General features: G+C 37.2%; 1 protein-coding gene across 9 annotated transcripts in view; it reads right to left on the bottom strand.

The window, feature by feature from the left end:
- LOC131059736 (uncharacterized) overlaps nucleotides 1-6,636 on the bottom strand; it is a 41,014-nt gene extending 34,378 nt beyond the window's left edge. For 2 of the 9 annotated variants that reach the window (XR_009110233.2, XR_009110232.2), the window contains exon 1: nucleotides 5,938-6,515. Coding sequence is in view for 4 of the 9 variants with exons in the window: in XM_057992768.2 (XP_057848751.1) it covers nucleotides 5,938-6,205 (268 nt within the window). In the remaining 5 variants the exon portion in view is untranslated. Of the gene's footprint in view, nucleotides 1-5,769; nucleotides 5,835-5,937 lie in introns of all 9 variants that reach the window. The other 7 variants (XR_009110229.2, XR_009110230.2, XR_009110231.2 and 4 more) reach the window with 7 other exon arrangements.
- Between the last annotated feature and the right edge of the window lie 20,779 nt (nucleotides 6,637-27,415).

Below are 27,415 nucleotides of genomic sequence, written 5' to 3'. Positions count from 1 at the left end.
ATTTAAAATAAATATTATTATATTTACATTTATTAATGGTTTATAAAGATACGAATTTTTAATTTTTAATTTTTAAATTATTTATATTTCTAATTTACAATTTTATTAAATTATATAATTATTCTATATAGTTTAATAAATGACACTAATATAATATATAATAATTTTAATTTACAAATTATTTTATATATATTAATTATATATTAAAAATTAAAAATAAATATTATTATATTTACATTTATTAATGGTCTATAAAGATGCAAAGTTTTAATTTATAATTTTTAAATTATTTATATTTCTAATTTACAATTTTATTAAATTATATAATTATTCTATATAGTTTAATAAATTACACACTAATATAATATATAATAATTTTAATTTATAAATGATTTTATATATATTAATTATATATTAAAAATTAAATAATATATATTATAAATTAAAAATAAATATTATTATATTTACATTCATTAATGGTCTATAAAGATAGGAATTATTAATTTATAATTTTTAAATTATTTATATTTCTAATTTACAATTTTATTAAATTATATAATTATTCTATATATTTTAATAAATGACACTAATATAATGTATAATAATTTTAATTTACAAATTATTTTATAATGTTAATTATTAAATTATTTTTAATTATATATTAAACATATAGTAAACAATAATATAAATGAATGTAAGGATTGTCGCTTATAATTTTTTTTATAAATACCTATATAAACTTTATAATTCCCCAAATTAGATGTCATAGTTTTTAATTTAGAGTTCAGATTTTAATTTAAAGTTACCAAAAATAAGGAAACGACGGAAAGCTTATTTCGAAAGCTTTATCAGTTGCAGAAACGTTATTTCTGATTTTTTATTTATAATTCCCAGGTGAAACAGCAAGACAAGGTGAGGCTCTTATTCAAAATGCAAACAAAAATATTTAAGGTTTCAATTTTCAGCGATACAGAAAGTCATTAAGGTTTTGCAGAGGTCAAAATGTCCGGCAAAAAATTACGGAAAAAATTTCGAACCCTAACTGATTCCATGCAAACTATACCCAGAATCGGTCTATTTTCACAGGTGATTTTTAGGGTTTATGTCATTTTTTTAGCCGAGCAGATATTTGGCAATTTTTAAACACGATTTGCAGAGTTCTACCCACAATTAATCGGCCAAAGACGTTGACTGATAGTCAACGATTTTTTGACCCGATTTTGAAGAAAAAATCGGCATTTCTGACGATTCGCGATTATTCAAGATTAATCGCGACTCAATGCCGACTTTTGCTTCTTTGCTTTGAACCTCAAGAGCGGACCAAAAGAATATAAAACCGTTTCAGAAAAGGACATTGCATTTAAGGCCATAGATGTGTGCCATGTCTCTAATCTCCATCTTAATATATGAAGAAGGCTCACTTTCTTGCTTTGACTCAAAGAAATATCCATGGAAATGTGTGAAGGTTGGGCCAACCAATTAGTTCTTTGCAGATGTAGTTGGTGCCAAAAAGGAAATTGATGCATCCTTTTACTTGGTTTCAAACTATACAATTGCAAGATGTCATTTTGTTTCTTCTCTTTCAGAATGAGAGAAAATTTATCTTAAATTACGGAACTTGCAAATTTCCATTTTTTGGATATGTTGTTAAGAATTATTGGGATAACCCACCCTTTGAATTAAAGGCAGAAACATATCCGTGTTCAAGTTCCACAACTTCTGATGATACCAGAGTAGCGCAGTGGAAGATGAATGGTGAAACGGTTCTTCATAAAGAACAGCCCGAGAAAGTTAGAAGTTGTAGGGATAGAGCAATTAGTCGAGTTGGGTATGACTCACGAAACTTTATAGGACAACATAAATCATTAAGAAAAATTGTTTGAAGACAAGAAAGACAGTTGTTCAACAAGACAGAGCAACAGGTAGGCGGTTAGCGAAATATAGCCACAAGGTAGGTCTGATTTATCAAGTGAAATTAAGGCCAGTTGCCCCTAAGCAAGAATAAAAGGTGAGGCCATGCAAGGCACTCGAAAAAATATTTATAATTCACCTGGAAAACAAAATAAAATAAAAGACAGCTGTATAAGTAGTTAGATATGAAGTAATTGAAAGCTGGAACAGCTGTAACAAGACGATACCAATTAATTAAAATTAGAACAGTTGAAACAATTGTAAATAGTAGATGCGCAGATTGCTGGAATAGCTATAAAGAATAGATAAAAATAAATTTAAAAGGATAGAAAGCTAAGAACACTAAATGACATTCCAAAAAAAAGTCCTATATAAGGCTTCTCTTACACAAAGGAAACACAGAGAAACAAAAACAACAATATAAGCATATCAAGAATGTCATGCTTAGTTGGACCTTTGCAAGATAAATATCCTAAAGCGCACTCTATTAATTATGATATCTAAAACACATGTCAATAAACAATAAAAAGAATATGACATGGCATTTTGCTAAGTCATTACTGAGGCGACTTGAGACATCAAAAAACAAAACAAAAACTATGGCAGCATGTGTATCCCTTTACTTATGTCGGCTCAACTCTAAGACCAAAAAATGAGTAAAAAACAAAAAAAAATTGCCCAAATAGAGATACATGATTAAAAGAAAAGAAATGTAACAGAATCTCCAATAGGCAAAGAACTTTTAAAAGTCGAATATATTAGTTCACTATGTACTGCATGCCAATCTTCGAGAAAATCAAGCATACGAGTAACAGTTCCCATGTAACAAATGTAAAAGTTGAAACAATAATGCAAAATATATATAACCACTAGTTCAACAAAATGGGGATTCAATGCAGACCTGAACTGAAAACCTTTTCAGGCAGCCAATTTTCATCACTCTTAAAATGTGCTATATAACAGCAATATGAGACAGTCTATTTAAATTCAGAAAATTACAAGAGTATTGTCTTACAGCCTCATAACATGCAATCAAAAACATAAACATCTAGAAATATAACTGAAATTACAATTCCAAACTTTCACCAAAAAATTTCCTCAATTTTCAAAGAATACTCAGAACCTACCACCGCCCTCCTCATAAACTTAAATATGTTGGTTATGCCTCTCTCCATGTTCTTTTATCACTAAATTTGCCTATCCACGCCCCAACTTACCACTCCCAGGCCAAATAAAGCAAAAGAACCCAAATTAGCAAAAATTCAACCATTTCAGCTAAGAGTTGTGCACAACAAATATATCTCCAAAATTAGCCTAACTGTTGTTGACCATCCAAAATTGGCCTAACTGTTATCGACCACCTCCTACAGCAGCCTAGCAGATCCATCACTATGAGCTTCTGCTTTCATCGTAGGATGGAATGCAGATTTATCTTTTCTGTGCCTCTTAAACAAACTCCCTTACCTCATATTAACGCTTTGAATCTGAATCTGAACAACAATGATTTTTTGATATTCTCGCATAAAATGTAATTCTTCCAATATGCTTCCATTTCCTTTTAAAAAAACTCATTTCAGCAACATAATGGACAAGCACATTATATGTCTTCTAACTAGACTCCATTACATTTAAAAAGTTGAAGATTATGCATCTAACTTTAGTAGTAAAAGTACAAAGATCCAGTCGCATTAATTTAAGCTTTTCCTTCAATATACTCTAAGTTCTACTCTCACAATTTTTGTTTACGTCCACCACACTTTCCTCCTCGAGTTCTTTCATTTGCCGATTAATATCTGATACTGAGCTTAGACATCAAATTACTGGATCCAAGGCAGAAAAGGCTTCTGAATACTGCCACTTTTTGGTCTCAAAACCCTTTCAAGAATTCAAAACCATCCTCTATGATAATTTGACTCCTAAGGAGAATTGACATTTCTTCAGAAATTGTAGATAAAAGGAAAACCACAAACAACATAACATTTGCAGAGGAAAATAAAAAATCGGCGTGACTAATAGGGATGTGGTCATGCAAAAGGATCAAATTCTAGATCCCAAACCCTGTCGATATGGCAAACCAACTTGATTGATTTACAGAGATAACACTGTTACGATCTTAACTGCAGTAGTGATGGGTTTGTTCTCCTTGTAATTAGGTATGATTCCCAGGCATTGGAACCTCCTATCCTTTTGGTAAAACCTGTTGCTCAATTTTTTTCTCCGCAGCCAAGCTTAGAACTTGGGCATCCTAATAAGCATGTGTTCAGACTTTAACTCTAAACCCTTGCTATCTCCAAAGTATCTAGACCAACTATCTGTTGCAAGGTGTGCGCCCTTGGTCTCCTTATGCTGTGCAGCGCAGCACTCGATTTTGTGACATGGCTTAACCGCCTCCTATGGATTCTATAATTCTAGTGGTTGTATCGGGCATTAACAGGTCAATCTTTTGGTGCAATGGCAACCGCACTTCTAACAAGTGGTATCAGAGCTTGGTCACAGGTTCAAATCCCTCGCTTGCACTGGGGGTGGATTGTTGCAAGGTGAGTGCCCTTGGTCTCCTTGTGTTGTGTAGCACAGCACTCAGGTTTGTGACATGGCTTAACCGCCTCCTGTGGAGGCTATAAGTCTAGTGGTTGTATCGGGCATTAACAGGCCAATCTTTTGGTGCAATGGAAACCGCACTTGTAACACTGTATTCTTGGCCTCATGGAGGAGGGGTTGGAACATTTAACTAAAAATATTCAGGTTCTTTTATAAACTTACAATCACATTTCAATCCTCCTCCACCTCTAAGGATATTGGTGGTAATTCACAAGCTAGCATGATGCCTAATTAGGCAGGGCAAAACCTATTGCCAAGCACACAAAGGTGAGACAATTGGATTTTTCCTGTTGGCAAAGGTGGGTTGATTTCCTTGAACCGCCTGACAGTTCAATTGGCACAATCCTTGCTGGATATTTTCTACTTGGACATGAGAAAACTCCGGCACCTTAATAAAAGTTATCCATAGCAGGAGGCCACTAAAGAAGGGGGAGGACATTTCTAATCAAGGCCACACTCAACCAAGAGGGTATGTGCTTTACTGTGATCACCAAGAGAAGAGAGCCATACTGGTAGAGTAATGCCCATTGAATCGTCAAAAGTCAGTTCAACAGTGAGATTTTGGAAGTAATGGACCCGGGTAAATGAAGGATGATATCAGTACGGGGATTCAACAAGCATTACACACCTCCCGTTACTGGCACATACTAGACAAAGACCGGTGGTGGCGGTAGGGTGTGGGATATTTTTGTTAGCATTTATATTCTGTGCAGCCATCTCTACTGCTGGTGTTTCTGTCTCCTCTTTGCCAATTTTATCTCTATTTCCGGTGGACTGGCATTTGAGCAACAAGCCTCCAGATATCAAAATCCATTTGGTTCTGTAGCCATTAAATTGGGATATAATAACCTTTTCAAAATAACCTAGATACCTCTCCGGCATTCTGTAATAACAGAAGAAACAGGGAGCATACACCAGATATCAATTCCAGAATACATCACCCTAGTCTGGAGATTCCCAAACTTCCTCGAGCAATCTAAGCAGATCTATAATCAAGGTATAATAATCCATCGAAAACTGTGTAATTTCAAGCTCACCCAAAAAAGGTGGTTGTAAACCACCACTAATATAGATGGGCCACAAAGATTATTTAGATATTACCAACTAACCGATTTCTGAAAAAACAATTAGTATAATACATTATGATGCAATGATTAAACGCCAAATGCAGAATAATTCAATTTCCTGTTATTTGGTGAACAAATCTTTGCTAATTCAAAATTTTCATCATGCAACGTTTATGGTAAAGAGATACTTTACATCCTGATTCAACTCCCACCAATAGCTTCTGCGATACTGCGCGCCAAAAAAATGGTAGTGCCATACTGGGAGAGAATGAGGCCCCAGATTTACCATTCAAAAACAAATTTTGTTACAAGGAAACCTCCCGAAACAATGAAATGTAAAGGAAGAGAGAGGGAAAGGTACCGAGAGGGAGGGCGCTTTTAGCACTGCGGGAACTGAAACTGAGATGGGACACGAGCTTTGCAGCTGCAATTGCACTGTGCAGTGGAATCGATGTTTCTGCTAAACGCCGCCGAAAGATTGCTCCCTCATTTCTTAAAAAATTCCTTCGATGTGTCGATTGAGATTGAGATTGAGACCGATATCGATGCGCGCCGTTTGTTGAAGATCTAAATGTGGATGTGAATGCGTTTCTTGCTGACCTTGAAAATGTGCCATAGCGAGCTGCCATTGACCTCACACTTATAATATATGTGCTATTCCTGCATTGCAGAATCTCTACTATCTCCACCCCCTGGGGTTTATGCTCTAGGGTTTTAAGCGTCACTAAGAACTCACTCTGACGACTTCCAAATGGAGTTGAACAAATTTAAGAAATAAGCACAAATTAAACTGATCCCCGAACAGGCTCGATTTTATATGGTATATCAATTAATAATTAAACATGCATGACAATTAATTTTAGAACAAGCGCCTTGAAGCAGCTAGACTGCCTGCAAAGGGCTGCAATGGCCAAAAAAAGTTATGCTTCTTTGGCAATGGATTTTGTTGCATGTGGTAGAATATTGTTTCATGTATATTGAAAAATTCTTAAAAGTCTTAAGCAAGTGAAAAAGAATAAAAATAGTTTTAAGATATTGTAAGAAGAAAAGGGTATGTGAACTATCAAATTGTTGTGTCTAAGGTTATCATGGTTAATATGAAGGTAGTTGAAGATCTAATGGAGGGAGCAATATGAAGGTAGTTGAAGATTTATGGAGGGAGCAAGTGGTGCTTAAAGTTAGTTATGTAGTATGTAAATCAATTGTCAAGAGTGACTTCCTTGTTAATAGTTTAGGAAAGCATTTTTAGATCCAACGCATAATGGGGAATTCATCAAGTGATCACTAATATTTATGTACTAATAAGCATTGATCTACACTATAATTAGTATGGTTGTCATAATAATCAAAATGTTGTGTATTTTATTTGAAAGAATGCCTTAAAGAGATTTGTCCTCATGGACTACAGTTATTGTAGGATATGCAAAGAATGGATCTATTGAGAAGGTTTTATAAACTTTCAATCAAATGTGATTAATAGTTGTGTAGTCAAATTCCATGCCCTTTGTCAACATCCTCTTAGCTATGGAATTTTGAAACAAGGTATGTACATCCATCAAAGCATAAAGGGTAGAGAAATTTTGTTAGGTGTTGAATTTTACTAGATGTTGTAGTTAGAAGTGTCATAGTAGATGTATATGCAAAAAGTAGATGCACAAACAAGGAATGTGGATTATTTGAAAGAATGTCTGAAAGAGATGTGGTCTCATGGATTGTAATGATTATAGTACATACATTAAATGGATTTGTTGAAAACTCTTTAGTCACTTTCAAGCAAATGCAATTGATGGGTGTAAAGTTAGACTTGACAAGCTTTCCCAACATCTTCCTTGCTTGTGCCAAAATGCAAGCTTTGCATCAAAGTATCAACATTAATTAAAACATAATGGAAAGTATTTTTTATCAAATGTTGCAGTTACAATTGTTATAGAACGCATGTATGCAAAATTTGGAATCATGTACGAGGAACATGAATTGTATCCCAAAATTATTCAAAGAGATATCTCATGGAATGCGATGATTGCAAGATATGCACTGAATAGATTTATTGAAAAAAGTTAATAGAAATTCTAAAATCTATACAATAGGTAGGTGTGGAGTCAAATTTCATAAGCTTTGTCAACATCTTTCTTGCCATCAATGCATAAAGGAATCAAGAATTTTGTTAGATATTGTAGACACATAAATCTGTCCACTAATTAAATGAATAGTTAATATATATTTAATACACTAATATTCCTCTATTAATTAAATTTACATTTAATCAATTCACCTTAGTATATTCTTCTATTCTTGTTAAATAAATTTTATAAATTTATTTAATTACTAACTATTGTAGAAGTATAAATCTGACCACTTTCTTAAGTGAATATTTAATATTCATTTTAAACCTCATTCCCCTTATTAAATAAATTCTATTTAATTAATTTATTTGCATTCATCTATTTGATTAAATAAGTTACTCAATTTATTTAATTAAGTTCACCTAAGCCTTTTCTAACCTTTAATTAAATAAATCACTTTATTTAATTAATTCCCCTTCTCCCATTTTAATTAAATTTACATTCAATTAAATTGATCATTGCAAATAAATAAATCTAATTCGTTTATTCAAATCCCCCACTTGTATTTATGCAAGTTGCATCTATTTGATTGAAATAAAGTAATTTTATTTCAATTAAATTCCTTTTCCCTCCACTTGCATTCTCCTACATCTCCCACTTGCCTTAACCCCCTTTAGATTCTTCTAATCAATTCTAATTTAACCTAATCCATCTCCTAAATATTGTCACATCCCTAAGCAAAGAGAAGTCACTTCTCAAAGCCTTCAAAGTCTTAGTCACTTCTCAAAGCCTTCAAAGTCTTTGAAAACCATTAAAGGCTTTATGTCCTTAACAAGTTAACCCTCGAAGTCTTCCAAACCATTAAAGGCTCTTACATAACCATTAATGGTTAACTCAACCTTCTTGCATGATTAGAGACTTTCTCCCTAACTCAACCCTCATCTAACCCAAGGGTCTCATCAAGCATTCAAGGCTTTAACCTTGGTTATCCCTTTAACCCTTGCACAAGAGTTTACCCCTTAGGTAAAAGCTTTATCCAATGGATAACCCTAGTCTAACCTTAACCCTTACCTCCTAAGGTAACCATCATGTCTTATCAAGCATTTAATGCTTCTTTCATCTCCTCTCGAGCAACCTCTTGTTGAAAATTGTCACCATTTCATTAGTGAGAATTGTAAACATGGATTGATTAACTTTCAATCCTAGCCCTTGTTGAGATTATTCAATCTTGACCATCCATTGCCCTATTTTTCCTATAAATAGAGCTCTCATTCTCTCATTTTAGAGTCCAAGTCTTTGTGCATCAAACCTATAGTCATTTTACTAAGCATCTAGCCTCTCTTTGATAAATCATCTTAATAACATTTAGAAGCATTTTCAATATCATAACATATCCATGTTAGATTAGTATATCATTGCTAGGATAATTAGCTAACCTTATCATCATCTTTATGCTAGATTAATCATCATAGCTTCAATATCATACATGTTAGGAATGTATTCATGTTTATAATCAAACATCACTCGTTCTTGGAGTTGTCATTCCTAAGTCACTTTGCTCAGTGATATGAGAGCAAAGGCATTGACTTCAGGGATCCTGTGAGATAGAGAACAATGGGACACCCCTTGGGAAGTTGAGTTATTCAATATAGCTCGTATAACTTGCACCAAGAGTCTCATTGGTGTGTGGACACTTTGAAATTAGACTTTTACGTTTATGTCGCCCACATTTCCCGCACACGTTTTTGGCGCCACCGTGGGACTTAACCCCATTAATCATATCATTTTTTATACATGAGCAAGATTGCAAGCACGTGGGAATGTTGTTTTAGCACATAGGGACCTTTCATTAGCGCATTCAGAGCAACAATAGCACCCTCGGTATACTGTTTGGCGCGTCGGACCCATTCCCTAGCGCATCTAGACTTTTTGTTAGCCCATAATGTTCTGGTTTTTATCCTGCATATTGGAACAACAACGTAGCGCATTCAGTAATCAGTGTAGTGCATAGGGACCTTTAATAAGTGCATCAATAACTTCTTGTAGCGCATCTGTGCAGAAGTCTAGCACATGACTCTGATAGAGAAAAAGCAAAAACTGTAACCGAGGAGAGAAAATTTAGGCTTGTGTAAGCCCGCCTTAGATTTTGGTTTTCACCAACTTTCTTCTTGCAGGTAACTAACCATTTTCTTGAAGGTTTAGAAGAAGTGGAAATGGAACTTTTAATTCTTTCTAACTTTTTAGTTAGATAAAAGGAATTCATTTTTTCTTTAAAATTGAAAAGAATCTCACTTGTCTTTGGGCTTTAAAATTCACCACATCTTCCTTTGGGTTTTAAAAAGAACTTTATTGTTGGATAAAAAGAACAACAAAGAAAACCTTTTCATTTTGGCAAGTTAGACAAAACACTTCAAAGTTGGGTTTAAAAAAAGAACAAGGAAATTTGCTTTTCAATTTGCAAAGGTAAAAAGAACTTCACCTTCCTTTGATGCATAAAAGAATTCATTTTCAATTTTTTTGCAAAGGATAAAAAGAACCTCGTCTTTATTTGTGTGCAAGGCAAAAGGAAAGGTATATGCTCTCCCCTTAACTGGGTGATCAAAAAGCCAAACCTCTCTTATGCTTTCTTTGTTTCAAGCATTTAAATCCTTTAGTAGGCCTGCCCTCCCGAGTTGCTCTTAGAGCGCCATTAATGGTTGGTGAGAGGGGAACGACCTAAGTGGGAAACGACTTTATCGCCAAGTGTTCCAACCCACTATAATCAAATGTGGAGGCTGAAGAAAGTTCCCTTCAACAGTTTTTCTCAGTGATTAGCCTTCCACCAATATCTTTAAGATATGTAAAGCCTTTGTTCTAAAGGTTGGGAAGCCTCCCGAGGGAGTTTATCACTGAAGACTGAACGAAAGCTTGATTAAAAACCTTAGCACTAGAAACTTTGAGCTGAGTCGCTATCCAAACATTTTCAACATCATAGTGCAAGGGTGGGAAAGAATCTACCCCCAATATCAGTCACCATATATCTCCCAAGATAACTACTCAATTGTGAAGCAATTCACTTTGAGTTAATTTCTGGCAAAAGGCAAAAAAATGGGCGCCCCCTAAGGAGTGACACGGTTGTTTGAGCTGACAGAGTAGCGAGACTAGTGGGCTATGATGTTGTTAATGACCCTTGAATAAAGAGTCTACTTGATTTGTATTACTTGTTATCTAAACTAGTGAAAACATCGGGGATTTAAACACATCCTCACAGAACATACACTACTTGTCTAGCATAGGAAAAATTTGTTCTCTTTCATGTCGTGTTTGCAATTTATTTTTCAGAAAATCATCCATCCAAAACACAAGTGTTAAAAATCAAAAAATGGGAGAAGCAAAGAAATCAGGACAGCTTAGCACGTAGGAGCAACTTCCTAGCACGTGTCAACCATTTTGTAGCGCATTTCAACCAAAGCATAGCGCTCTCAATAATCATATTAGCACATAACCAGTATCACACTGGTAAAAAATTCAGTGGCACTTTTCGGCACCAACCTAGCACATTTAAACATCAGCTCAGTGCATTAGAGACATATCTTAGCGCTTTCAGCTTAAACAGTAGCGCGTATCAAGGACATATTAGCGTGCAATGCATCCAACCAAGTCAATTTCAAACATTTTAAAACAGCACGTAGGAAAGGCATCTTAGCACATAGAGAACCTTATGTGGTACATCTAGAACATTTATTAGTGCATCCAATCTCTGTCGTAGCGCATATTAAAAAACAAGAAAAATAGAGAGCAAATCAGGCCTTTCAAGAAAATTTCATCGACAATCTTGAACACCCTTTTAGGTCTTTTGTCAAACTCAACAATAAAAATCCGAATCCGAATTATCAGAGAAAACAATTCCAAAATCAACAAGGCATCCTTAGAGAAAATTTTTTGAATCTTAAACTAGCTCGAGATAAGACTTCATCCAACAAAATCAAGCAGTATCATAACAGTGATCAAGGTTCCACCATCTAACGGATTCTATCAAAACAACATACCTAGTTAAATCCTTAAGTTGTCAAATCAAGTTTCCATATCAGGAGACTTTTATGATCCATATCATTTGACACACTTTGTTGTGGAGGCGAATCTAACTAAACCTCTACTTGATAAAGTAATCGTGATTTTTTCAAAAAAGTATTCAAATCCAACATCAACATCAACATTGATCATTCGTGTATGACCACTCGTATTTTGAGAAGAACAAGTCTTCATCACAAAACTAAGTTGAAGAAGAGACAACCTAGTTCTAAGGCACTTGCAAAAAGGAATAAGTTTCTCTATATCAATCGCCAACTCTTTAAATCACATCACACATTCTTGCGTCACATGTGATTGTATATCCAAGACAAAACAAACGAGTTTGACAAGGAACCTTTGAGAAGTAGAGCTTATATTCAAAAAGTGACATCCAGCCAACGCTTAAATCGTGGAGGAATGATCAACCCTGCTTTGTTCCCACAATTATGTATCACTTATAACGAAGCTCGACCTGAACCACCAACACCACCAAGAACTCCCATAGACGAAGTAGTGTTTGTTCCGATAGAAATTTACTAGATGCCTGCAGTCACTCGATCTCAGAGAAACAAACAAAGGTAGTCACAACCAGAATCAAGTATGGGTCATAGATTATCCAACCCTTTTGATGAGTATGCTAATATGGGTGATACGGAAATCACCGAGGAACTTCTCCAAGAATGTCAAGAAAACCCATCATTCCAAAGGCTCGTGGAAAGACTTATTAAAGCAGACAAATAAAAATATCTACTCATGCTAACTAGCAAAGGAGTTAGACTTCCTGAATATTTTGATACCGAAAATTTAAGGAATGTAGACAAAAGAATTTTTAGAACAAGGTCTAGAAATTATGCCTATCACGACCAACAAAGAGAAGAAGAAACACATGATCTGGAAATCATACATGAGCAAAACAACACCCCTGAACACAACCATGCCCCCAATCGGGACAATCTTAATGAAAGGGAGGAAGGTCTCCCTCGAAGTACAAATGCACCCATGATCACTCTTACACAACAAATCCAAATGCTGCAAAAGCAAATGCAAGACATGCAACAAGGAACTATGATGCAATACTCCTTGGACGAAATTTGTCCTTATCCTTTTGACAGGAGATTGAACATGGTACCTTTTCCCCCAAATTCATATATACCAAAGTATGACAAGTACGATGGTAAAAGTGATCCCCATGATCACGTTCAAGAATTTTGTACCATAAGCCTAGAGTTTGCTCACAATGGCACTTGATGAGACTATTCCCAAGAAGTTTGGGAGGGCAAACAATGGAGTGGTTGTCTAAACTCACAACTCCCATCAGATCATTTGATGAGTTGGTAAACAAATTTATCATGCAATACTCCTATAATATTCAAAATGCAATCACCATTTTGGATGTGTGTAACACCAAACAAAAGAACAATGAAACATTCATGGTGTTCTTCAATGGTGGAGACGCATGGTTTCAAGATATCCTCGAGACGTGCCTGAAAAGGAAAAGATGGAGATCTTTATCGATAATCTAAATAGTGAGATGAGTTATCAACTCAAATTCCAATGCATACCATCTTTTGCCAAGTTGATAGAAAACTGAATCCAAGTGGAGGAAGCCTACATCAAGAAAGGAACATTGAAGTTCTTTAAGGAAGGAGTTAACTCGTCAAACATTAACCCCTTTAACAATCGAAACAACAACAACACTTTAGACAAATCCAGATTTTGGAAAAGGAACAAAAACATTGTTAATGATGGGGTAGTTGATGCTAATAATGCGAAGTCCAAACAACCAGTGTTAGCCTTGTCAGGTAACCCACCATCTAACAAAAATAAAAAAAGTGTTAATCAAGGCACTAACACTTGTCCATAAAATAGCAATCAAGGACCTTCAATTTCAAACACCAACACCAATAACCAAGGCAACAACACTAACCGAGGGAATAATGCAAACCAGAGAGGCAACACCAACACTTTCCCGAATAGACACATCTAAACACCATTGGGGCAAACCTTAGAATCAACATTTCGAGAACTCTTGGTGAACAAGATTATCACATCGCCAGCCATAAACAACTTTGAACCCCAGGTCAAACCACCTTGGTGGAATGACTCGCAATTCTGTGATTTTCATCGAAATAAAGGACATCACACAAATGATTGCATGAGGCTTAAGAACATCATTCAGGACATGATCGATAGAGGTGATTTGACAGTTGATGGTCTCAAAATAAATGGTGATCACAACGCCTTTAAAAATCCTCTTCTGAATTACAACAAGGGAGGAGCTTCATCATCAAATGATACTGGAGGAGCTCATATAAATCACCTGTACAATAACACCATCAATCACATATCGACAGATGACAACCAAGTAAACATCATAAAAATCAAGGCCAAGCAAGAAAATGCATCGATCAATGTGACAACCAAAGCTCAAAAATATGTCTTGAAAGGGCATACATCAACATCCACAACTATCCCCAAGACAATATAATTTGGTTGATCAACTGTGCAGAACTCCCGCTCAAATATCCATACTCGAGTTACTCAAACTCTCACTAAAGCACAAGGACATCTTAGAGCAAGCACTTGTCGAAACAAATATTCCTATAGATCTGGACATTGATTAATTCCAAGCCATGGTGGCTCATATGACAGGGCCTCATAACCTTACATTTTCTAAACACGATGATGTCTCCTTGAATCATCAGCATAACACTCCACTCCATATCGAAGTCCTGGTCTATAAAGATTGAGTTAAAAGAGTGTTAATAGATGGAGGAGCTGGTCTCAATATCTGTACTTTAAATCTTATCCGTGCATTGGGCTTCTCTGAGCAGTCTATTGATCCAAACAAGAAGATCACCATTAAGGCCTATGATGATGAAGAAAGGTCATCCAAAGGAACAATGATACTACCTATTCAAGTAGGACCAATACAAAAGGACACTATGTGCCAAGTCTTAGACATAGATATAACATACAATATTCTATTGAATCGACCTTGGATACATGCAATGCAAGCAGTGCCTTCTACATACCATCAATGTATCAAGTTCTCATTTAATGGACAGAAAATTTCTATATTTGCCGATAATAACCCTTTTCAGCATTACAATGCTATGGAGGCAGCTCAAGACAGCCTGGTTCCACACAACAGGGACACCCAATATTCCTCAGCATTCGATCATCATCAAGAAAAACTCAAGTCTTTATCCATAGACTTCAAACAAAAGATGAAAATCAAAGATCAAGGCATGGGAGGATACTCTTTTGAACCCATGTGTCTATCAAATTTACCACATTGCCAAAATCATTATGGACAACCTTCTGCATCAACACATCAAGCAACACAGCCCATTACCAAATTTGATGGCAAATTTATCCAATTGGTCACACTGGCAAATGAATCAAAAGAGAAGGATGTCCTTAGTTGGCTATACAAGGATGAAGAAGACGTCAAAGATGCTACCCTAGAGGTGGCCATACCGACACAACAATATGGAAAAATGATTCTGGATCGTGCAATGGATGAGATACAACGACAAAGGACCTATAGGCAAGCGTCAGGAAGGCATTACAACCTCCTTCACAATTTTCATGAGACAAAACAAGACTGGAATATGGGCACAATATACCACCTAGGAAAAAACAAAACAAGTATCAGAAGCCTAAATGGAAAGAAAAGAAGAAATATAATGAAAACTCATGTCAAGAGGCACTACATCAAGCAATAGAAACAATAAAGATAGAGCAAGAACACCAGGAAAAAGAGAAACAACAAGAGGAATTGGTCATTCAAAGAGAAGAAGCGTCGTATAAGAAAGTATATCATGTGTAAGAACCTGTTCAAACCAAGGCAGAGTCACCACCCAAATAAATTCCTACTCCCCGAGGAGAAATGGTGTATGAACAAATGCAAAGGGTACGAACAGGCTCTGATTCTGAATTAGAAAAAGCTATAAAATTGGTATCAATTGTCAGAGATCTTTTCTCACCCTACAACATACATGTTGGAAGCAGTGAGAGACTCTAGGACAATACTTCTAAAACTGATTCTAATGAATATGAATGGGGTAGTTGTTCAGATGTTACTGAAGATATCAAGGTAGGTATCATCCATGCATACACGCCCCTTTCTCAGGAGGGACAAGGCGCAGAGTCCCGATCACTTGAATTCGGACCATGACACATTCACGAGGCTAATGAGAATGAACAACAACAATACGACCAAGTCTACATCGAAGATGATACCATCGAAGACCTTAACCATATCATAAACCTAACCGGTATCCCAAACAATTATAATGATACCTATATCATGACACTTACCGCAACCGATCTCAACCCACCAAATGACTCCTTACCGCTCATATTTCATGATTTAATAGACTGGGAAGAACCTGAACACCATGATATCCCAATTTTCCCAAATGATGAATCTATTATTCAGTATGTATGTACAGTCAACCCGGAAACGTGCTCTACCAGGGAACAAAATAACGATATCTGCAATCAAGAGAGTGCCAAGTCTGTCACTCACAAAAATGAAAGAAACAAAGGGTTTAATACTGAAAACCAGTCAATGGTTGTATTAGATCACAAAAAAGTAAAAACAAAGGACGTATTTGCAGGTGAAAACCTTTTTGAGGCACCTAAGGATGGGAGACTTGACACTCTTCCTGAACACTATCAAGAGAGGTCACCCATATTGATCGAGCCCTCAATCAGTCAACATCGGTACAAAAACATTTAGTCAAAGCCATACACCTTGTTGAATCATTGACAGAAGAAGAGCAACCAGATTTTATCAAATTCTTTAAGGAAAAGAAAATCAATTTTGCTTGGTTCTATGTTGATATGTCGAGAATAGATTCAAACCTAATCATGCATCATTTGTCCATCGCTCTAGGAGCTAAGTCGGTCAAACAAAAATTAAGAAAGTTGAACCCGCATGTGGCATTGTTGGTCAAAGTTGAACTAAAAAAGTTATTAGACGTTGGATTCATTCAACCTATAGACTATGCTGAATGGATTTCAAACATTGTACCAGTTTCAAAACCTGATGGAAGCATCAGAATATGCACAGATTTTACACAGGTCAACAAGGCCTATCTGAAGGATGACTTTCCTTTGCCAAGCATCGACATACTTGTGGATCTAACAACAGTCCACACAATGTTATCATTAATGGATGGTTTCTTTGGCTATAATCAAATCAAAATTTCCCCAGAGGATCAAGATAAAACTGCGTTCACCTGTCCATGGGGAACGTATTTTTGGAACGTCATGCCTTTTGGCTTAAATAATGTTGGGGCAACTTATCAAAGAGCCATGATGACAATCTTTCATGACATAATACATACCTTCATGGAGGACTATGTGGATGATTTACTGGGTAAGTCATTCACGCAGGCAGAACATCTGGGTATATTAGATAAAATATTTCAAAGATTGGAACAGTTCAAGATCAGACTAAACCTTAAGAAGTGTGTCTTTGGGGTCACATCAGGAAAACTATTAGGCTACATTGTGTCAGAAAAAAGGCATTGAAGTAGATCTAGTGAAGGTACAAGCCATCATGGAGATGCCACCTCCTAAGAACATTAGCCAACTCAGATCTCTATAAGGACGATTGCAGTCTATCAAACGATTCATAGCCCAACTAGCAGATAAAAGTCTACCAATCATCTGCTACATAAGAACATACCTTTCAGATGGGAAGCTAAGTCTGCGGAATCATTCTACCAACTCAAGCAATATCTAATGAATCCGCCAGTTTTAGTACCACCAATAGCAGGCAAGCCTCTCATTCTCTACATATCAACAATTGAAGTATCAATGGGGGCACTGCTAGCACAAGGAGATCCAAAAGGTAGAGAACGAGCTATATATTACATCAACGGAACTTTAAATGGCTATGAGCTAAATTATACATTCATTAAGAAGGCCTGCCTAGCAGTGGTATTCACCTCTCAAAAAATCGACCACTACATGCTAGCTCACACAATCAAGTTAGTCACAAAAATTGATCCTCTTAAGTATTTACTCAACAAAGCAACTCTTACAGGCCGATTAGCTAAATGGGCCATGATTCTCAGTGAGTTTGATATCTAGTACACAGAACGTCAGGCTATCAAAGGACAGGTAATTGCAGATCAAATGGATGAAGCACCACTACCAGATAAACAACCTATGCGGGTGGAATTTCCAGACATGTATGTCCTTACTATCACACCCGAGCAATGGACCCTGTACTTTAATGGATCCTATACCCAACATGGATCAGGTGTCAACATCTTGTTCATCACTCTAGAAGGGCACACCATTCCATGATCTTATAGACTGATGTTTCCATGTACAAACAACATCATTGAATATGAAGCCCTGGTCACAGGAATCAAAATGGTTGTGGAATGGAGAATTACAAAATTGAGAGTCTATGGAGATTCTCAATTAGTTATCAATCAAATCAATGATGAATATCAGACAAAGGATGATAAAGTAATGCCCTATAAGAGAATGGTGGATGAATTCAAATGGTACTTTGTACACATCACCTTCAAGGAAATACCAAGGTTGAACAACAGAGTGACCGATGCAATGGCCACTATTGCTTCACTGCTGCAAATTCCAGAGAAACAAAGTCGTTATGAATTCTTGGTAGAGCAACTGTTTTCCCCAACCTATGACAATTCTGCATCCCAAGTCATCTATGCCTTAACCGGTTCAAACTCCCCTATATATGGGACAATCCATGAATATCTTAAGAACAATACCCTTCCACTCAACCTATCTCGCAACCAAAAATGCAACTTCATCCGGCAACTCACCCGATATACCTTAACCGCTGACACCCTTTACCGTCGAGGTCTAGATGGTATGCTTCTTCATTGCCTTGATCATAATGAATCTGACTCGGCCTTACATAAGCTTCACGAGGGTATCTATGGTACGCATTCAAGTGGTCCTACTCTTGCCAAGAAACTTCTGAGAATGGGATATTACTGGCTAACAATGGAGAAAGAGTCTTATCAATTTGCAAAGAAATGTCCTAAGTGCCAAATTCATGGCAATCTTATCTATGCACCAGCACAAGAGCTACAACCATTTAATACATCTTGGCCTTTCTGTCAGTGGGGACTTTATTTAGTAGGGAAAATTCATCCTTCTTCTTCAAATGGACACAAGTTTATTATCACTGCAACAGAGTATTTCACAAAATGGATTGAAGCAGTCATGATGACCACAGTAACTGGAAAACAGATCACCTCATTTATTCTCAATTATCTCATTTGCATATATGGCATCCTCAGTTCCATCATCACAAACAATGGGCATCCTTTCAAAAATCAATACGTATGAGAGCTATTTGAAAGATTCAAAATCCAACATCGCTTCTCTACACCTTACTACCCATAGGGGAATGGTCAAGCAGAAGCCTCAAATAAAATAATCCTAAAAATCCTCAAGAAAACAGTAAATGATGTGGGTAAGGATTGGCATTTACAACTCAATCTGACACTCTGGGAATACAGGACTAGCATTCGGACACCTACAAGGGCTACACCATATTCATTGGTGTACAAATCAGAAGCAATTCTACCTCTTGAGGTAGAAATCCCATCTCTTAGAGTATCTTTGAAGGGCCTCATACCAGATGAAGAGTATCGAATCAATAGGTTACATGAACTAGAGCTTCTTGATGAAAAATGACAACATGCCTATGACCATCTCAAAGCATACCAACAACAAATGTACAAGAGCTACAATCACAAAGTCATCCCAAGGGATTTCAAAATCAATGATCTTGTACTAAAGGAAAATCCCAGAAATCAACAAGAATGAGAAAAGAAGGGGAAGTTTGAACCTAACTAGTTGGGTCCTTTTGTCATCATATCAGCTTATGGATCAGGCACTTATCAGTTAACAACTTCAGAAGGGGACGTGCTCGACAAACCAACCAACAACATCCATCTGAATAAATTCTAAACTTGAGTCGTCCAATGCACAGAAAAAGCAAAAAAATACAACAACAAAATAATAATCAGAAAAATACAACAACAAAAAAATAAATTAAAAAAATTGCAATAAAACCAATTAGTAAAAACCTGGCAACAGGCGCTATTTGCAAGAGAATGGCTCCTCTATCTATCGGTGCTCATATCATTTGATCCATCAAAGACTCAGCTAATGGCCATTGCCCAAGACTTATTCGTGCAACATTATCTAGGACATACTTAGCGCAGTCATTGTCCTTAATTATCTGAGAAAACGTTCTCCACCTCATATCCCACCATGGCTTGGTGATCAACGTATATATCCACATCAATAGATATTTGTGACTAGGGGCAACATTCCTCTCACTTTAAGTAGTTCGCCAACAAACAATAAGGATCACAACACGCTAAGGAAACGAATGTCAACAACTGCTCATCAGGATAGAAAACAAGACCATTATCCAATTACAACTTTAACACACACATGATGGATGATTTTCTGAGTTATAATTTGTTTACATCTAGAATGAATTTTTTACTATTTTGTATCTTAAATTTTTGAATCATTGGATCTCCTGAGCTACTCGAGGATGCATCGAGCTAGAGAAAGCAACGAAGGAATCTGATATTTTTCTTTAGTTTTCTGTCTGTGAGGCGGTCATTCGTACGGTGCAAATATTGTCTTGAGACATGATTGGAAACATATCATTGAAGATATTTTTTCCACTTTGCACATACAAATGGTTAACTCTTGTCTATTTTACGCAAGCAACACTTAGGTCGTCTTGGTTCAATTATACCTCAATGCTTGTGTCATCTTGCAATATCAAACATCCATGTAAGTTTTACTCAGGTCATTATGGTTCCATTATAACATTATGCTTGTATAAAATTTCAACATATCAAAAGCTCAATGATGAAAAACAAAAACAGAGCACAAACAAGTGACTAAACAGGAATGACAACACCAGAATTAAAGTGATCATTTAGTTGCATATCATTTTAAGCTTGCATTAACTGCATATCATTCTTAAGCTTGCATTAGTTGCATACCATTTTAAAAATCTTGCATTATCATTATCATACATCTCATTTTTAAGATACATCTCACATCACTATCATTATCATACATCTCATTTTCAAGATACATCTCACATCATTATCATTATCATACATCTCATTTTCAAGATACATCTCACATCATTATCGTTATCATACATCTCATTTTCAAGATACATCTCACATCATTATCATACGTCTCATAAATCAAAGTAATCAATGTAAATACATCCTCACACTCTCATCTCATCATAAATCATACATCATCATCAAAATCAAGAGCATCATTATATAAGCATCACATCATCATCACAAAATCATCATATCAATGCATATCATCAATCATCATCAATAACACATGTGGATCAGAGAAAATTAGTGCCATATAAATATATATATATATATATATATATATATATATATATATATATATATATATATATATATATATATATATATATATACGGTTGAAATGTACAAGGAGTATCATGTCTGTCAAAATACAACAAAATGATCAAAACACAATAGAGATAGGTCTCTCAGGTATGACTATCTCTTGATGTTGATGGTCTTGCAGTAGATGTCCCAGCCCCCGAATCTCCACCAGGTGGATCATGTCAACCAGGCCCCATAACACCTCTACTCTCTGTCATCGTATGACTGCGAACAGATCGACTGGCTGCAAATCTCGGAGCTTTGTGATCTCTAGGGACCACCTCCTCGTATAAACGCTTGTAATACTCGACCTCCTTGGTCAATATCATATCTCCCTCAGTGTGTCCCACATCGAGGCACCAACCATCACTCTCTCCAATCTCTTGGCAAGATCCTCTGTCCGGTCTCAATGCTCTCTCTCTGCATCCCGCTTTGCCATAATCTACGTAATCTAGTGTTGATGTGCCAACACCCATTCCTGCAGCTCTTGTACTGTGAGTTGTAGTGATCGGATCTGTGAATCATGTCGATGAGTGGGTACCCTAATCTGAATGGGTACCTATGTCATGGTCCCACCCACACTTGTCCCTGTCCGAGGCACCGGTGGAGGTAGAACATTAGATCTCCTCCTCTGGGCGGGTCGCCTATCATCCTCTATACCATCCACCATCACTAACACTGCACCTACCCTACCAACCCCACCAACATCAAGAATGAGTCCTCCCCCTCTCCCTCTATCTAATACTCCACCACCTCCTCCACCACCTCCTCTATTTCCTCCTCTCCCTTTATCTCCTCCTCTCCCTTTATCTCCTCCTCTCCCTCTATCTACTCCTCCTCCACCACCTCCCTCATCATCTCCACCTCCCTCTCCTATATCCTCTCCCTCCTCATCTCTTTGTCTAGCTCCCCCTCGCCTTTGTGGCTGCTCATCCTCATCATCATCAAAAGCAGGTAGCATCTCTGGTGGATCGGATATACGTGCCACTGCATGTGCCATGAAGTAAGTCGAGAACTTCCCTATCATCCCAACATCCACAACACCAACTCCATAATCCCAGATCTGTCCTGCCATCGTCATATACTCCTCCACCACTGCTGTGATATCTAGATTGGGTCCCCACTCTGGCATATCCTATCACCACCGAGCATATAAACAAGCTCCATGTGGCATCCCCTGTTGTCTACCATACTGCTGTTGAACGCGACTATGAAAGAATCACTTGATAATAAAGGGCGTTCGCCCGATTAGGTACCTCGACATATACACATAGGGCATCTCTAGCCCGTCCTCAGCCCACACCTCACAATCCATATACGGTTTCCAAATGACCGTATCTATATCATCCAATGCTCTCTGCCAGTGCTCTAGTTTGCCTAGCTTACGCTGGACAACTATACCTGTATAACTATAAACATAAGCCCGACCAACTGGCCTATCCCTATCTGCGAGTGGTCTCAACATCGGAATATGCTCCCAGGTCCACACCAATATATTAATGTCACCCCAACCGATAAACTCGTGTATCCCAGATACACCACCTGGTGAAGCTCTTTATAAATATGGGCCAACATACAAGACCCTCATGTGAACTTGCACCCCTATGTCACCATGTCCTCTAGCACCAATCCCCAGCCCACAACTAGTCCCTTCAACCTATGGTCGGGACACATAAATCCACTAATGAACCTTGCTAATACAGATGGCAACAGAGCATAACCAAGATCCAGAAACTCCTGCCATGGGATCTCATACCTACTGATATGATCATTTTGGAAGATGCGATGAAGAGCCTCTGTCCAACCCTCCTCAGTCTTCTCATACGACAACAAGGCCCCAACTATAGGAATCCACAAAATCCGATAATAGTCCTTTTGTGTGACTGTTATCTCACCTGTAACCAAGTGGAAGGTGTTTGTGTCACGGTGCCACCTCTCTGCCAAAGCTGTCAACAAACCCCGGTTAATGATATATCAAGGCATGTTCTAGTAAGGATGATAAACCGCATCTCTCAATCACATCTCTGCCAGCATGTGATAAGCGAGGAATCAAAGACATGGTCTCAAAAATCGCTCTCGCGACTAAAGCATGCCAAACTCTGCCTGCAAATCAACAAGTGTCCATCAACAATTTCCAAATTTATCCGATATATCCAATCAAAGCACAATCAACTTGAAACAATGAAGCATCAAATAAAGATCCATATTGCAAGCATCAAATCAAGACCCATATCGAAAATCTGACCCATATCGAAAATCAAGATCCATAACACAAGCAACTCAAGATCCATAACACAAGCAATTCAAGACTCATAACACAAGCATCAAATCAAGACCCATATTGAAAGCAACATCAAAGCATCATATCGAAATAAAAATCAATCTGACCCATATCAAGAATCAAGATCCATATCAAAAATTAAGACCTACATCGAAAATCTGACCCATATAGAAAATCAAGACCCATAACGCAAGCAACTCAAGATCCATAATGCAAGCAATTCAAGACTCATAACACAAGCATCAAATTAGGACCCATATCAAAATAAAAATCAAAGCATCATATCGAAAGCAAAATCAATATGACCCATATCGAAAATCAAGATCCATATCACAAATCAAAGGACCCGTATTGAACATCTGACCCATATCGAAAATCAAAGATCCATATCTCAAGCATCAAATTAGGAATCATATTGGAACTCATATCAGACATCAAATTCATATCGCAAGGCAAAAATCAAAGATCCATATCAAAATCAAAATCAGGATCCTCATCAAAATAATCAATCAACTTGGCACTCCATATCGAAAGCAATTTCAACAGCAGACTCCAAAATCATCATATCAGAATCAGACATCATCACAGCAAGCAAAACATTGGCTCAAGACTCATCTTAGAACAATTAGTAGGTGTGTATCAACCCTAAGCCATCTATCTCATCTATATTGACTCGCGATACATCCTTCCAAGCCTTTTCCCCCCATTTTGGACCCTGCGCGCTAAACCAGGTCTCATGCGCGCTAAGTTGTTACTTATGTGCTATCCTTTTCCTCCAATGCGCTAGAAACTTTACCCTACATGCTAAAACCTCCTATGCGCTAACTAGTTCTGCCACTACACTACCCTATTAACCGTATGTGTGAGATTTTGCCAAGATCAAGAGCTCAATGAAATGTCCAAAACAGAGACACAATATAGGACAAGAATAAACTGTATTCTCATCAATAGAAAATGATCAATAATATCAAAATTACATACAATGTAGATGAGCTTGCTTATATAGGCAAGGCTAGGGATATGTGAGCACACAAACATAACATGTGGCTCAATAAGAAACAAGGGTAGGTAGGAAATAGGTGTGGGTAGGTAGGAGAAATAATATAATAGTCCACATGAGGTGGATCACCCACTGAATGTGGAGTGTAACAACAAGATCAACACCATAAAAGGTGGAATTTCTCCTACACACACTATCCCAATGTGGCACCAACACCCAAGTGTCTCATACCCAAACTACTATGAAATGCATTTCCTAAGTAAACTTAAGTGTAATAATATCCAAGATGAATAATTATTTACACCAACACCCCCCCTTAAGTGCAACTTAGGGGAGTGCACTTAAGTCTACAATGCAACTAAGCAATGCAAGATGGGTCCCGGCTACGAGGCCATGTTAGGTACCCATGTACAAATGCAAATGCAATCTCCCATAAAGCGGGGAAAGAGAGAAAAACCCAATGGGAAAAAACCCTCCCCCAAAAGAGAGATGAAAAACTAGATACCAAGAACTCTCATAGAAGTATGTGAAGGACAAAACCCCATGTGAGGAAAAAGTCCCCCCCATATGAGAGAAGAAGAGAAGCTAGGAAGCCCCCCCTCAATGTGGAATCTGCACCAATGATAGAAGCTCGATGTATGAAGAAACTGATCCATGAATGTCGAACAACATTCCTCCCCTTAGGAAGAAACAAAACCAAAGGTGTATCCATGAAGTCTCCCCAATCATGAAGGGAAGATGTATGAAGAAAACTCATGATGAAAGGAATCTCTGAAAACTGCTCAAGTGTCCCCATGTCGATGCTGAAAGATACCCCCTCCAAAGGTGGTAAACTGTGTCACACTGCTGAAAAAGGCACTCCAAGATCTAGTGGAGATGGATGTAGAACATGTCCCAAAGACTCACATGTCTCCTCAAAACATAAAGAGACCTCCTCCAACTGTTGTACATAAGTATCCACAATCATGTCAACCTCGAAAGAATGATCATGTAGAGAACGAACAAGAGGGTCAGAGTGTGCCCTCGCAACAATCGAAGAAGGATCACCTTCATCAAAGAGAAGATGAATGTCATCAATGATGTCTCCCAAATCTGCAATGTAGGATTCCATAAATAAACCTGCAATGTCTGTCAAGTAATCATCCCATGAATTTGAAGCTGGAAGACAATGAATATCCTGCTGCACTGAATCACATGAAGGCAAAACTGTCGCACTATTTGCATCATCAGGTGCAATAGGTGATGTGATATCAATATGAGGAGATGAAATACAAGGCTCAAGAATGGGGTCACATGTGAGAATCCCCATGTTCAAGTGCCCAAAGTTCTCCTCAAAATCTGAACCATCACAAGAAGTGTGATCATCATGTATAAAATCATCAAATGTGAAATCATCATCATCAACAAAATCTGAAAAGGAGTATAATCGAGATGCATGATCAACCACCCTAGTCGCAATGATAGCTCTAGTCTCCAAGTCTCTAATGAAAACTGAGTCAGGTGTGAACTCCACAACTCTCTTAGTTGCGCCATGTGTGATTTGATAGATAGAAAGGAGATTGTTTGTCAAGTGGGGTACACACAACACATCATTGAAGGAGTTATCCCCAATGTCAATAGATCCTTTCCCAATCACATCCATGTATGTATGATTGCCCATCAAAATCTGTGGCATGGTGCAAGGCTCAAATGTAGAGAACATAGACTGTGAAGATGCCATATGATGAGAAGCCCCTGAATCTAGAAGCCATCTCTCTGAATCATGACTGATAGTAGCACATAGAGCTTTTCCTTTTCTTGTTCCAAAAGAGTGAGTCTTCCCACTTGTAGAAGCCATGAATGCTTGCCCTTTTCCTTTTGAATGTGAGGAAGTGGAAGTTGATGAATCATCCTTCTTGTAGACTTTAGGCAAATCAATGTTATGCTTTTTGATGATATGTGTGAGCTCATCAATCTTCTTAGAATGGCAACGATGCTCCTCATGACCAATCTTTTTACAATAAGCACAAGTAGGTCTCTCCTTCTTTGGTGAATTATCTCTCTTGGAAGAGGATGAATCTCCTTGTTGTGGAGAAGATGGTGCTTTTTCTTTAGGCTTTGATTGCCATTTCTTCTTGTTTGAGTTGTCCTTTCCTTGATTTCCTTTGTTCCCTTGATTTGCCACTAATGCTTAAGACTTAGAAGCCTTAAGAATGCCCATGCTTATCAACTTAGTTTGTTCCATCATCAACATTTCATTGAAAGCATCAAATGTAGGCATTGTGTAGCTTGAACCCATTCTCATCCTATGGGTTTGGAAACTAGAAACAAATGCTGCATATTCTTGTGGAAGCTTGCCTATCAAGCTGAATATCAATAGAGTATCCTTCTTATCAATGCCACAATCTTTGAGTTGTGCCCTCAACTCATTTGCCTTAGTGACATAATCTTGTATAGTATCAAAGTTCTTGGGATCTAACATGTTGAGATCACTATCAATTTGATATCCCCTAATCTCATCAACTTGACCATACAAGTCTTGAAACTTTTGCCAAGCATCCTTGATTAGAGTACACTTCTCAATAGGAAAAATGAGATCCTTTGATACATAATTTCTTAAGGTACCAATTGCCATGATATTTTTAGTGAGCTAATCCAAGTGACCAACTGGATCAACTTTAGGATCAGCGGGAGCAACAATAGTTCCATCAATGTAATGAGTGAGTCCTTTTTCCATAAGTTTACTCCATGCATCAATTTTCCAAGTAGCATAATTATGAGGAGTTAAGAGAGGAAACTTAGAAGAACCCATAGCAGCAAAAAGGAAGGAACACAAGAGCACAAAAACACAAGACACACCCCCCCAAATTCACTTAATCAAATTACCCCCCCAAAAATGATGATTTTGGCACTTTATATGTAGTGCGAGTACAATAGGCCACTTGCAAACAATGGCAAGGTGGAATTATGATTTTGTT

Source organism: Cryptomeria japonica, chromosome 3, assembly GCF_030272615.1.
Source record: "Cryptomeria japonica chromosome 3, Sugi_1.0, whole genome shotgun sequence".
In the NCBI taxonomy this organism is placed as follows: domain Eukaryota; kingdom Viridiplantae; phylum Streptophyta; class Pinopsida; order Cupressales; family Cupressaceae; genus Cryptomeria; species Cryptomeria japonica.
This window is presented reverse-complemented; position numbering and strand designations above follow the sequence as displayed.